At 47.5% G+C, this 14808-nt stretch overlaps 1 protein-coding gene across 5 annotated transcripts in view; it reads right to left on the reverse strand.

The window, feature by feature from the left end:
- Window positions 1-6581: 6581 nt before the first annotated feature.
- The window catches only part of LGR6 (leucine rich repeat containing G protein-coupled receptor 6), a 126211-nt gene continuing 117984 nt past the window's right edge, over window positions 6582-14808 (reverse strand). For 4 of the 5 annotated variants that reach the window (XM_058430833.1, XM_058430831.1, XM_058430832.1 and 1 more), the window contains exons 14-15: window positions 14293-14373; window positions 9471-11224 (exon numbers count right to left, since the gene is read on the reverse strand). In XM_058430833.1, the coding sequence (XP_058286816.1) occupies window positions 9969-11224; window positions 14293-14373 (1337 nt within the window). In that variant the 3' untranslated portion in view covers window positions 9471-9968. Of the gene's footprint in view, window positions 11225-14292; window positions 14374-14808 lie in introns of all 5 variants that reach the window. The other variant, XM_032136928.2, reaches the window with a different exon arrangement.

Here is a 14808-nt window from a genome sequence, read left to right on the forward strand (position 1 = left end):
GGTCCTTCTATTTTTTCAGGTTTTGCCTCTGTAAAAGGGATGATGATGATGCTTAAGACTCATGAGGTTATTGTGAGGATTGAATGAGATGATGCATGTAAAGCATCCAGTACAGGGCCTGGCAAAGTGCTGACATTTATTGAGTGCTTAGCAAGGGCACTGGGGGGATGGAGACAGCGATCCAACTACAGGTGGGTCTTAAGGAGCTGCCCTGCCCACTGCCAACTTGCCAACCTGCTCTGTTCCTAGGATAAGCAAGCTGAGCTGTTTCTCAACTCCAAACCCCTAATTAAAGAGATGACATCCATGACTGATCATATAAACATTGCAGATTCCAAGTTCCCCTCTCCTGCTGCCCCCAACCCCCCTCTCCACCTCTCCCCAAAAGCTATCTAAATAAGAACAGATTTTACCACCCACCTTGTGGGCAGACTCAGCTGAGGCTGGAACTAGCTATTTATCCTTCGGCTGCTGCGGGAATTCAACACATACAAATAAAGCTCCTTTTCCAGCCAAGTGTGTATTTTTCCATCAGCGTGTGGCCCCCCTGCCCAGGTTGTCTTGTTTAGGTTGGGGCAACCCAAGGGAGGGAAGGACAAGGAAAGGGTGTGGGGCTATGATTTCAGAACCTGCTCCCCTGGATGGCTGGCTGCAAGACATCTTACAGTCCTGGACCACACTGGGCTGCCAGCGAAGCCCAGGAGAGGTTGGGCTGATGGACACAGACATGCTACACACAGAAACAACACATTCCACTTTCTCCTTGCTTCTTGGCAAGTCGCCCCTGTCTCCTGCCATGGCCCCCAGAGAGCATCCATCCCTCTCACCATCTCTTAGTTTATATCAGGGATGACAGTTTATCCAGAATGTCACGCTCATTCCACCCACCCTCCCACCCCAATACAGGGTTTTTCCCTTTCATGTGCTTGTTTTCCTTGCTCACCTTTTCCCCGATCCCACATCCCAATAGAGTGTGTCCCCTTCCTTCCACTGTCTTCCTCCTTTAACCAGGACCCTGAAACTCTGTGCTTCAAAAACAGGGCCTGCTCTGACAGTTCCTCCCCTCAAACCTTCCATCAGAGGCAACTTTTCTAGGGGGTGAGTTCTTAGTCTCTACGTTGTCTCTAGGCCTGGGAGTTATTGCCATGCACTAAGCTAAACCCTTCACATGAAAAAAAAATCTTTTTTTTCGAGACAGAGTCTTGCTCTGTCACCCAGGCTAGAGTGTAGTGGCGTGATCTTGGCTCACTGCAACCTCTGCCTCCTGGGTTCAAGCAATTCTCCTGTCTCAGCCTCCCAAGTAGCTGGGATTACAGGTGCATGTCACCATACCCAGCTAATTTTTGCATTTTTAGTAGAGGTGGGGTTTCACTATGTTGGCCAGGCTGGTCTCGAACTCCTGACCTCAGGTGATCCGCTCGCCTCGGTCTCCCAAAGTGTTGGGATTACAGACATGAGCCACCGCGCCTGGCCTCATGAAAAATCTTTTTAAATTTTTTCAATAACCTTCAGAGTTTAGATACTATGATTATCCCCATTTTACAATGAAACTGAGATTCAGAGAGGTTAAGTAAAACCTAAGGACAACTGGCTGTTAATGGTAAGTCTGGGATTCAAATCCAGGCATGTATGACTCCAGAATCATATTTGTCAGCTGTATGGATTCTGTTCTAATTTTTTTTTGAGACGGCGTTTCACTCTCGTCACCCACGCTGGAGTGCAATGATGCGATCTCGGCTCACTGCAACCTCCGCCTCCCAGGTTCAAGCGATTCTCCTGCCTCAGCCTCCCGAGTAGCTGGGATTACAGCACCTGCCACCACGCCTGTAATTTTTGTATTTTTAGTAGAGATGGGGTTTCATCATGTTGGACAGGCTGGTCTCGAACTCCTGAACTCAGGTGATCCGCCCACCTTGGCCTCCCAAAGTGCTGGGATTACAGGCGTGAGCCGCCACTCCTGGCCCTGTTCTAATAATTTTACGTCTGCCTCCACAGAGTAGCTATGGGATAATGGGCAAGTTTCTCCCCTTCCATTTCCTCGTCTATGAAATGCAGGCATGGCTTGAATGCTCTCTGAGATTTCTCCCAAAGCTGACACTTGACAGCTCTGCAATTCTGAAACTTCCCGTGTAATCCAGGAGCTCAGGGCAGAGCCTGTGGATCTCTGGTTTAGTGATGAAGTAAATTAGGTTGGTCTGTTGCCTTCTCATCTTCCCTTTTTATTATCTTTACTTCTTCAGCATTCTCTTGCCGTAGGTTCCCTGCTAACCTGCTAAGGATCTTCCACCCAGGCCCACAGTCTTTACTTGTTAACTCATCCTGATAGTACTTCTGTCTTATCACATACTTTTGCTCATTGAAATTCCTATTCAGGCCATGCATGGTGGCTCTTGTCTGTAATCCCAGGACTCTGGGAGGCTGAAACAAAAGGATTGCTTGCGTTCAGGAGTTCGAGAGCAGCCTGGGTAACATCGTGAGACCCCCGTCTCTACTAAAAATTAAAAAATTAGCTGAGTTTCATGGTGTATGCCTATAGTCCCAGCTACTCAAGAGGCTGAGGAGGGAGGATTGCTTGAGCCCGGGAGGTCAAGGCTGCAGGGAGCCATGATTGTGCCACTGCACTCCACCTTGGGCAACAAAGCAAGACCTTGTCTTACTTTTTCTTTTTTAAATTCCATTCAGTAACTGCCCTCTTCCACACTATAGTTGAAAAGAGGTCAATGGGTTTACTCTGGGCCATAGGTAGAGAGCAATGCAGAGGGAGAAGCCTATCTGGCTTCTTTTCCATGAGGGTGACAGAAATCTAACAATCTCGCTTGAGCAAACAAAAGGTATTGGTTCACAACCTGAGAAGTCCAACTGTGCTTTCAGGCATGGCTAGGTACAGATGCTCAAATAATGCAATCAGGATTCATTTCACTCCAAGTGGCAAGACAGGCACCAGCATCTTTCTTCCTACCAGTCCAGCAACTCCAATGAAAGAGTGCTTCTTTCCTATCAGCTCCAGCAAAGTTCACAAGTTGGGTCTCATTAGAAGGATTTGAGATGTAAGCCCATCCTTGGACCAATCACTATGGCCAGGGATTAGAATAAGCTGATAGGGTCTGGGTTATATTCCCACCTCTGGAACCTGGCCTGGAGTCAACCCCACCTGAAAGGTATGCAGTAGAGAGCAGTGGAGGTTGTTGCCTGAAGAAGGTCAAATTGATGTTAACAGAAGAAAGGAAGTGGCCATTTCCTTTCTTCTAAAGGAACAGATGCCCTGGGCAAAGGGCTATGGGCTATTCCTAACCTGAAGGAATAAGTAACTATGATGGTGGAATTTCAACCTCTGTGGTAGCCAGGGAAGAAGCTGTTATAAAGTAGAGGGTCCCGGAACTTGGTTGCCTTTAAATCTCACCATATAAATATCTGCCCATTCTCGGATCACGAGGTCAGGAGATCGAGACTATCCTGGCGAACATGGTGCAACCCCGTCTCTACTAAAAATACAAAAAAAAATTAGCCAGGTGTGGTGGCGGGCACCTGTAGTCCCAGCTACTCAGGAGGCTGAGGCAGGAGAAAGGCGTGAACCCCGGGGGGTGGAGCTTGCAGTGAGCTGAGATCGCGCCACTGCACTCCAGCCTGGGAGACAGTGAGACTCCATCTCAAATAATAATAATAATAATAAAATAAATAAATAAATATCTGCCCATCCTGCGTTATTTACATCTCCTGGCCAGATGGCCCCTTTAGGTTGAAAAACAGAATCCTAATGGATGTACTTGGATATATTAATTTCTTTTCTTTTTTTTTTTGAGACAGGGTCTGGCTCTTGCCCAGGCTGGAGTGCAGTGGCGTGATCTCGGCTTACTGCAACCTCCCAGGCCTCCCACTTCAGCCTCCTCAGTAGCTGAGACTACAGGTGCACGACACCATGCCCAGCTAATTTTTGTATTTTTTTTTTTTTTTAAAGAAATGGGGTTTCACCATGTTGCCCAGGCTGGTCTTGAATTCCCAAGCTCAAGCAGTCTGCCCACCTTGGCCTTCCAAACTGCTGGGATTACAGGCGTGAGCCACCGCGCCCGGCCTATTAATTTCTTAATACTTTTTTTCAAAAGAAATTAATTGAGCACCTTTTTTTTTTTTGTGCTAGACCTCATGAAAAGGATTGAGGTTACAACAGTGAATGAGACCAGCATGATCTCTGCTCTCATGGAACTTTCCTGCTGTGCCTACTGTCCATTCTAAGAAAAGTAGCCCTGCCCACAGCCCTTGCACAAGGGAAGCCCTGAGCAGTTATATTTTGTCCAACATAACCCCACACAAACATACCCATTCACACACTACAATTTAGTGAACCAGGACAGGTTCCTGGCCTAAGAGTGATCAACCCACCTGTTGGCCATTAACCTATGATTTGACCTATTGTAGAAAAGGAAGTTTGGCTAGTTCGGTTCTCTCTCAATCTTTCAGGATATTACCCTTGGAAATTTAAAAAGGAAAACAACAAGGAAATTACCCCAGGAACTGAAAGCTGAAAGGATGCATCCAGAGACCTTGAGGAAGGACAGGGATCATAGTGAGGTACACATAAGCAGAAGTTACCCATAAACACAGGCTATGAGTCAAAGGAAACAATTCATTTATGCAATAAATAATCATACCTTTTCTTTACCCCATTGCTAGGCCAAAAGAATTATTCTGCCTCCCTTATTGCTTCACGTGTATCCTCTGAAAAATTATTCTTTTGACCCAGCAATTCCACTTCTAGGAATTTATCTTACAGACATAGTTACTTACACAGGTGCTAAATTGCATTCACGCAAGGTTACTGGTTAAGGTATTGTTTATAAGAGCAAAAGAGTAAGCAACCCAAATGTCCATCAGAAGGGGAATAAGATGAAATCATGATACATCTACATAATGGGCTATAACCTGCTTCAAAATCATTAGAATGCTTTCTTTACTGTTGTGGAAACGTCTCTGAGCTATATCACAGGTTAAAAAAGCAGAAGCAGAACTGTGGTGTGCTACTTTGGGTAAAAAGGAAAAATAAGCATACATATGCATCTTGCTAGTATATATATTTTCAAAACTCTGGAAGGATATATAAGAAACTAATAACAGTGGTAACCAATGAGGGCTTGGGAAGTGAGCCAATAGGGACGGAGATGGGAGGGAAACTGTTAAGAATGTGTTATTTGAACCACGTGAATGTATTACTTATTCAAAAATTAAATTTATGAAAAGCTTTTTAAACAAAAGGAGTGGGTGGGAGCACCTGATTGTGGCTGAGAAGCAGATAGATATAAAAACAGGCCTCCAGAGAGCAGCTGAACCGGCTAATTGTGGGCACCACAGAGAATAATCACAGACTAAATTCAGAATGGCCTCTAGTTTCAGGTACCACAAGGCCCAGTCTTTCTGTTCTTTTTGGCCTTGGATTTATTTGCTGAGATTCTGCCTCTCTTATTGCTTCACATGGATCCTCTCAAGAAACACGTACTTACTTGAGTTAACTCCTGAGTTTCTGTCTCTTAATCCAGTCTAAGAAGAACAGCTGAAGAAATGGTCTTCCCTGTAGTTGAGACAGAAAGATGGAGGGTTTGAAATACTCTGTTTTCAAGAGTGGAGAGCAGGTACTCATGAAGGCACCAGTTTTCCACTCAGAAGGGAGACAGGCACTAGATCAGTAAAGCCCTAATACCATTCTGGGGCTAGCACCTTGGCCCCACGATTGCAAGTTTTGTTGAACTCAATCTTCCCTCCCCTGAGAAAGGGCCACCTGGTTGTCTTGAGGGCATCATCCCACTATGAAGCAAGGCTGGGCCAGGGGCAGGGGGGTAAGGATTCCCAAGGCAGAGAGTGCGTGAGAGAGTGCACTCAAGGCCAGGAAAGCAAGCCGATTCTTTGGGGTTCACATTATCGGGAAACCCCAGCATTAGGGTTGGGTCTGAGAAGGTGTTCAGAGTCTGAATAATGAAGGCCCAACCTGCTCACTTCTTTCTTTATTTTTATTTTTATTTTATTTTTATTTTCTTAATTTTTTTTTTTTTTTTTGAGATGGAGTCTCCCTCTGTCGCCCAGGCTGGAATGCAGTGGTGCGATCTCAGCTCACTGCAAGCTCCGCCTCCCAGGCTCACGCCATTCTCCTGCCTCAGCCTCCCGAGTAGCCAGGACTACAGGCGCCTACCATGATGCCTGGCTAATTTTTTTTTGTATTTTTAGTAGAGACGGGGTTTCACCATGTTAGCCAGGATGGTCTTGATCTCCTGACCTCGTGATCCGCCCGCCTGGGCCTCCCAAAGTGCTGGGATTACAGGTGTGAGCCACCGCGCCCAGCCCACTGCTTTCTTTAGATCTTTCTATGTCTAATCCAGTGGCAAGCACACAAAGGGCACTTTGATATAGGTGAATGGAATGGATTCTGATGCCTCCAAACTTCAACCCTGAGCCTCCTTGGCTGTGCCCTAGGTGCCCCAGAACTCAGAAGACAGGTTAAGGAAGAGCCTTGCCACTGATCACTCCTCTCTCAAATACCTCTGGCCACTTCCATGGCTCCACCAGAGACAGCAGAAAGGAGCTGAGGGACACACATCGTACTTCATTTGTGCTTTATTATACAGAAGAATCCAAATATTTACATCTTGACAATCCTTATACTTCAAGCAACTGGAGAGGGCATGGAACTGAAACCCAGAAGTGATGTGGGGGTGGGGGGGTGAGGAGGGGGTGGTTGGTGGGAGAGCTTGCTATAAAGCAGAGCAGAGGTAGTTAGATGGTACCAGACAGGATCAAGGGTTCTGGCTACTGTAGTTCTGATGCTGGTTTACGAAATAAGAAGAAATAAAAAAATTAAAAAATTAAAAATAAATAAAAATGTTTTAAAAAGGTAAAAAAAAATTAAAGAAAACATAGAAGAACAAACAAAAAAGCGTTCTAGCAACGTCCCATCATTGTCACTCGGCCTATTTATTGTCAGCTCTTCCTTTTTCCTTTCCCCTACTCTTTAGACCTTTTATTCTTCCTGGAAAGGGAAACTAGAAAGATACTGGAGGCTAGAGGAGGAGAGAGGAAAGCATGGAGAAGGCCCAGCTAGGGGCTCTGTTCATCCATAGCCTTCAAATCTCAGCCCAGCGTTTTTTGGATTTTACCATTGGTATGTTCAAAGTTGCTTATAAAAACCATTTCTGCCATAAGAGGTTCTCTTCCACAAATCGGTCTGAGATGAGATTGTGGTTGGCACCAGTTGCCAATGCACAGCACACAGCGCACAGGGCAACACACACCCAGTCAGCAGTTCTCAGCATACCACCACTACAGCCCTCTTGGACAGACTCTTCCCCATGGATACCATTTTGGAAGATTTTGTCAACCCAACAAAATGCATTTACATGCATTGAATAATTTGTTTTTTGATTTTGTGATCAAAGACATACATAATCTTCTGTGGATCATAATGAAGATAACCAAAGGAATAACATACTGACTTGCTAGAGATTCAGTCGAAATCAAAAAACAAAGAAACTGTACTGCTCAGCTTTATTTCGGGTAAGTGTACATCGACCAGACTTTCTGAATAATGAAAATAGTTCATGGCAAACACCTCCACTCCCTTCCTCCACACCTCTCCTCTAATGAGAAGGTTCAGCAGATGCTCCTCTGGCCAGCAGATGTCTGGATCTTTAGAAGCAGATGATAAGGTGACAGTGGTGCTACCCTTGAGCTTGCAGCCAAAAATCACTGGTCCCCCTTTCATAGAAGAGGCCACTTGTAGGGAGCAGTTCCTGTGACTCCTAAGCCTCTAACACATGGCCACTGTGCTGCACCTCAACACAGACTCCCTAACTCCAAGGGGAACAATGATCACATGGTGGGGGCAAGAAGTGAGAAGGGATCTGGGGTGACTTTTACAAGTCAAGGCTCCCCAAAATTGTACAAGTTTTGTCATTCCTGAGGCAAAGAACTCCTTTCCCTGATAAGAGTCACCAATTCTCAGTATCCAAAGTAGAGCAAACTCCTTTCTTTAAGGGCTCTTGATCAGCCCTGGGGAAATTGGGAGAGCAGGGTTCTCAAATAAACAACTGATAAATACACCTGCCATCATTAGCGAGTACCTACACTGAGGCTGGCCTCATGGTAGGACCCTAAGATTCTTCTGGGATTACAAGGTCATCACATTCTGCTTCAGAGCCTGTAAGAGACCAGGCAACTAGTTACATAAGATTTAGAAATGTAGCAAGTTTCACCCATGGAGCTACCCTACCTACCTCAGCCTAGGCAGCCTTTTTGTCCTGTGTCAGAATTTCCACTAGGCACTGGGGACAGCAGGGAGATAGCAGAGAAGCTAAGCTGCAGAAACTTGAACTACAAAATTAGAAGAAGGGCTTTCTTCAGGTTTGTTGTTTTAATAGTGGAGACCCTGGGGATAGGGCCTGGCTGAGGATCACGCCAGAATTCAGGAAGAAGATTGTTTTCCATCTGGTCTCAGAATTCTAGACTCCTGTCCTCTAGATGTGACTGATGTTGGGGTACCCTAGAGCAAGTCTTGCCCTTTGCTGAGTCTTGGATTCTCTTTTTATGTCTCCAAGAATTACCTTTAATGTCTGGAAGGATGCCGCAGCTCTTACCGCCTCACTCTCAGATTGAATGTGTGTGTGTTTGGGGCTGGGTGAGGGGGGCATTCTGGAAATGCTCGGAGACACTTGGAAAACCACAGGTAGAAAGGTCATGAGGGGAGAGGCAGAAGGGTCAGCGGCCTATCTGAGGCACCCAGGGTCCCAGATAACTACAATTTCCTAAAATTCAATACCTACAATTAAAATCTCTCCTGTTTTCTGTCTAAGGCCTCCTTGTCCCAAAGAGTAGGCAGGACCTGGCTTGTGACAGGAGGTGGCAGGGGCATCTGATGGAGAAGCGGAAGAAGGCAACAAAGAGCCAGAGGGAACCCTGACAGCCCTGCCAGGATCCAGGAACCTTACTATCCCTCTTGCAGCAGACAAACTTTCACTGGTACTTGGGCTTGCTGGGGTTGATGGCAGGGTGGTGAGAGAATACACAGGGATCCCTTTCTCCCTGCCCCAACTCAGGGGTCTGAGTCTGGAACCTCAATGGCAGGCTTCTCCTCATCCTTCCCAGCATAGGATAAGAGAGGTGGGAGGTAAAGTGCTGAGAGTCTCTACTGGTGGATGGAATCATCAGTTACCTCTGGCAGTTCATTCTAGGATCAGGGCTTGATCAGGGCTTTCAGGAAGTGGTGGCATTTTGTGATGTCACTCGGTAGCACTAGGTGGTACAGAGATGAGCTCCCTGGGAGAGAACAGTGCTAAGTTCTGTCATGTTAATAGATATTCCAGGAAAACCAAATAAGCAGACAAAAACCTGTTACCAAATAATTCAGGGAACTGGGTTAAACAAAGTTCAATAGATTTTGCTACTGTAGGACTTCTCTCTATTACACTAACATGCACTGTGAATCTCTAAGAAAAAGACATCATGTATAATCTCTTCCAAAGCTTATTTTAATAGGAAGTCTTTATGCATGGCATATGTCAAGATTAATGGTACACGTAACACATTTTGTATCCTATCCATGAGTCACATGGGAAATCACCTTCCAGGCCTTTCTCTGTGAGGTCTCCCTGTCCACTGTGCCCTGATCAACCCTCCACCCCTTCACTGTCTTTACTTCCCTCATTTCCTTTAAGCAGACAAATGTCCAGGTCTCTGGTCCACAGCTTCAGACATGACAAGGAAGAGGCCCAGCATGAAGGTGAAGCTGAGGAAGGCCAAGTAAAAGCCAGGCCAAGAGGCACTTGTTGGTGATGGTCACGGAAGAGAGGTGATCAGTGGAGCCAGGGACTGGGACATCCTGCTATGGATCGCACTGCTGAGTTTTGGTTTTATTTGTCTTAGAAGCAGCCATCATTCACCGAGGGGGAGAGAGGAAAGGGAAGAGAGGGGAAGAGAAGAATGGGGAGGGATATTTACACGTGTGAAGCAAAGGCCAAGCCAGAGGGCCAAAAGCCACCACCTCCTGACGAGCCTCCACCTGCTAGCTTAGATCCCTCTTCCCTCAGCAGCAGTTCTCCATCCATGGAGGGTTGGGGGTTCCCAAAGTGGTTCCCCTCTGGCTCTACACAATGGCTGCCCTCCAGCCTGGGGGCCCCTGGCTGCTGACAGGAGATAAGGGTCACTGAGGGGAAGCCATACGTCTCCAGCCCAGGGGGCCGCCCAGCTTCAGAAGCTTCCAGAATGAGATCCACATCAGAGAAGGCCACCAGGGCCTGGGTAGAATCGCAGGAGCTTTTCTCTAGCTCTCCGGCCGCAGCATAGGCTAGGGGCCCTGAGGCCCCTGCGCGGGGCCGAAGCCGCCGAAGGTCATCCCGGAAGTGGGGGTTGAAGAGCAGGTAGAGCAGCGGGTTGAGGCAGGCAGGCAGGGGCAGCACCACCAGCAGGACAGACTTGACGGCCTCGGGTGTGACAGGGAAGAGGCCCAGCATGGAGGCGAAGCTGAGGAAGGCCACGGGACAGTAGAGGAGCCCGTCTGCAAAGATGAGCCAGGCCACGTGCCTCACCATGGCGCAGTCCCACACGGCCTCAAAGTCGCCCCGCGGCAGGTCACAGTAGAGTTTGATGTAGGCACCGGCCACGACCAGAAAACAGAAGGAGTTCATCATCACCAGGGCCACGGCGAAGCCCAGGGCTGCTGGCTGGCCCTCAGGTGGCGCGTAGGGCAGGCAGAGTGGGGAGGCCCCGTATTCTCCCACTGAGGCCAGGGGCAGCGCGGCGGCCAGCCCTGCCAGCGCCAGGCAGCCCAGGATCCCTGCTCGAACGCTGCCCAGGGAGGGGGACTTCCCATAGGCCCGGACGCAGGAGACGGAGATGCTGCACTGCACTGCGGCCAGAGTGAGCAGCAGCACTGACGCCTCAGACCCAAGTACTGCCAGGAAGCCAGTGGCCCGGCAGCCCAGCCCCATCTCCCAGCGGGCTCCGTACTCAGAAAACTGGCCAAAGGTCAGGGCATCGACTGAGGCTAGAAGGCCACAGGAAATGCCAGTCAAGGTGTTGGCGCCTGCAATCGCACCTACCACAAACTTGACCGGGGGCAGGGGGACAGGCCCGCCAGCGAACACGGTCAGCAGCACCAGTCCATTGCAGAGCACGGAGAGCAACACGATGGCCCACACGGCCAGGCGGATGCCCCAGCTTTCAAAGAGGTACTCACAGGGCTTGAAGGGGCCTGTAGGAGAGAAGATCAGACATTAACCCTGGGCCAGAGGATGTTGGGACCAGGTCTTGAGGACCAAGGTTAGCCTCTGTATTCAGAGAATTTCCAATCAAAAGGAGATGAACATGGCACCTGCCCTCGGAAAACTCCCAGTCTAAGGGAGGCTGACCCAGTTTCTGGCCCCAGAGAACTCCCAGTTGGAAGGTTCTCACCTTAGAGAACTCCCAGCTGTGGGACATACACGACTCTTCTTCCAAAGAGCTGCAAGTGGGGTGAACCCTAACCCTCCTCTCAATACACCAGAACATAGAACGCATATGGGCCAGGCATGGTGGCTCACGACTGTAATTCCAGCACTTCTGGAGGCAGAGGCGGATGGATCGTCTGAGGTCAGGAGTTTGAGACCAGCCTGGCCAACAAAGCAAAACCCCATCTCTACTACAAATACAAAAAATTAGCTGGGTGTGGTGGCGCACACATGTAGTCCCAACTACTTGGGAGGCTGAGGCAGGAGAATCACTTGAATCCGGGGGACGGAGATTGCAGTGAGCTGAGATTGCTCTACTGCACTCCAGCCTAGGCTACAGAGCCAGACTCTCTCTCTAAAAAAAAAAAACAAAAAAACACACATATAAACACACATGGGACAAATTAATACAGTACAAACCCAGACATTGAGGAAATGTTAAGTGAAGGACAGCACTGGAAAGAAAGGAAGGACAGGCTGCCATCAAGGAGTGGAGAGGGTATCAGAATTGGGAGATATGGTGGGTAGGGACAGAGGCGTTGAGGGACTGCCCAGACAGTAACCAGTCTATGCCTGAGGCTCTGTTTCTCTCAGTCAGTCCCCAATGATCCACTAAGTCCTCCACTGTGGGAGAGTCCCGACCAAATATTATACCAGGCTGGCTCTCCCTTGCTCTCTGAGGGGTACAGACCACATTGAATATTTGTCAGTCAGTCAGTATTTTGGAGGTAAAGTGTCTCAAGTACAGTAAATCAAAATACAGATGACTTCTGGGGTTTTCCAACCTGGGTCCACACGAGATACGTGAGATCCTGGTGTTTTCCATCCCTCTCTCCAAAGTCTGTTCCTAAATCACCTTGTAACTTTGGAAATATTATTTCTTCATTTTCTTTGGCTTTCCACTCTTGTTCTTCGGTGTGTTTCTAGGTAGCTTGGGAATTTGAGAGGCTTTTGTGGGAGGTATTTTTAAACCTTTTTTTTCTTATTACCAAACATTAGGTGATAATTGTAGAAAATTTGAAAATATAACATGAAAAAATTAAAATGACATGAGACTTCACCTCTCAGAGATAACTCATTATTTTGGTATGCTTCCGTCCAGTCTTTAAAAAATACATACATACATATAGGTTTTTAAGCTAAATTAAGATTTTACTGTTGCTATGATTTGGATATGGTTCGTCTGCACCAAAACTCATGCTGAAATGGAATCCCCTAATGTGGCAATGTTGGAGGTGGGGCCTAGTGGGAGGTGTCTGGGCCATGGGGACAGATCCCTCAGGAGCAGGTTAATGTCCTTCTGTGGGGGTGAGCGAGTTCTCAATCAATCCAGGGAATGGATTAGTTCCCTAAGAGTGGGTTGTTAAAGGGAGTCTGGCTTCTCTTTCACCCTGTGATCTATTTGCACATACGCACTCCCCTTCTGCTTTCCATCACAAGTTGAAGCAGCCTGAGGCCCTCATCACATGCAGCTGCCCGATCTTGAATCTCTCAGCCACCAGAATTGTGAGTCAAACAAATCTCTTTCCTTTATATATTACCTAGCCTTAGGTATTCTGTTATAGCAACACGAAGCGGACTAAGACAACTGTATATGCGTTTCTAGTTCTCTTTAAGTTACATTTTTATCAAGCAGACTTTCCCAAATTTTTTCCCAGAAAAATATTTTTATATTACTCAAAACATATTTTATGTACCATAAAATGTACCATAATTATTTGACCATTTGGTATGAGTTATTTTAGAAGCAAGCTCAAGTTGGACTTTGTCTTTTGGAACTTCCTCTTTTACCTCATCCCTGCTGATTACTGGTTTTCAGAGGTGAAACGTCCATGGCATTGTGAATGCAGTATGTGTGTTTTTCCAAGTAGAAGCAGCACCTGCTTCCTCCAGGTTGGGTTAGTGCTCTGGCCCCGAGCTGGCACTAGAGGGCGTGCTGTTGTCACCAAGCACTGAGAACTCGGGCTGGGCAAGGTCAGGCAATCACTCTATAGGCTTTAGAGAGGGTAAAGGGAGAAGGCAAGGGTCCTGGGCCACAGAAAGCTGGAAAACTGGAAAATGGAGGTGGAATGAAATAGAAGAAGCAAACTGTTCATCACTTTCTATTCATTCTGAAGAATCCCATCCTTGCCTAAGTAGCATGCTGCTTGCCACCTTCTGTGGCCTGTTAGCATTTTATATGCAAGGGAAGGGACTTCCTCACTCCAAACATCTCAAGTTTAATTGCACCAAAGAGAAAGAGAATTTTCTTTTTTGCTTTCTTTATAGCAGGATGGATTTAGGTTAGACGCTAAAGGAGGCTTCCCCAACCATAAGGGTTAGATGGTGCTGTAAGGAGTTGCCCAGGGATACTATGGAGTTTTTCCACTGTGCAGAGTTTTAACAGAGACTGTAATCTTCCTGGGATGGAGCAGGGAGGGATGGAGAAGGTGACCTTTTGTAGTCCCACCTGGCTCTAGGATTCTGTGGTATGGGTCTTAGACTGAGGGATTACTCAAAAGCAGTCCTACGTGCCACCCTGAGCAATGGGGTCAAGGCATTCTTTCCTGCTTCTCTCCTGTGTGACAGTAGTTTTATCCTGGATGCATAAATGCTAATTGGCTGATTGCTTGACTTCACCTCCATTCATGCTACTCCCCTCAAGCAGCCACCCAAGGGAAAGAACTCCAGTTCCTTCCCCAGGAATTATGAAAGGAGGGCCCTCCCGCAGCAGGCTGGGAGTCAGGCAAAGAATGTGGCTGCAGACATGCCCGGCTAAACTAATACCTCAACTAGGTGGTTGGGTGCCCTTTCTCCATTCCCCCTCGTCCCCTTTCCCCAGACACCACCTCACCTGGAGTAGGGCTACACTGGACACTGGGGTGTGGCTTTGAGTCCTCCATCTCCAGCTGGAGCTCATCCAGGTCCAGGTCATCTGAAAGGAGACACAAGAAAGTGATGCAGGGTCCTGGGTCTTGGTGTCAGTCAAGCCCTACCTTTCTCCAAATGCCCCCTCCTTTAAGTTGTCCCTTACTAACTCTGCTCAGCACTGGTCACTCTAGCAACCCGGCACATCCATTTCTACCCTTGGGGGTAAAGATTTGGTCAGCTTCCTATTGTCCACATGTGGATTATCTGCACTGAAGAGTGCACAGCAAACACTTCACCTAGACCTTCTCTTTCTGTTAGTCAGGGCTCTGTGTCCTCTCCAGTCGGCCTTACCCACAAGTGCTGCTTCAAGTTGGAGTGGAAGCTGTTTTAATAATGTATGCTAGTGATCACACATTTCTCTACTCTGGCTGGGCTGTCACTGTAATTTTGTGTCACTGCAATAATGTGTAGTTGAGAAAACTACACATTAAGAAAAACA

The sequence above is a fragment of the Hylobates moloch genome, unplaced genomic scaffold, assembly GCF_009828535.3.
Source record: "Hylobates moloch isolate HMO894 unplaced genomic scaffold, HMol_V3 SCAFFOLD_18, whole genome shotgun sequence".
In the NCBI taxonomy this organism is placed as follows: domain Eukaryota; kingdom Metazoa; phylum Chordata; class Mammalia; order Primates; family Hylobatidae; genus Hylobates; species Hylobates moloch.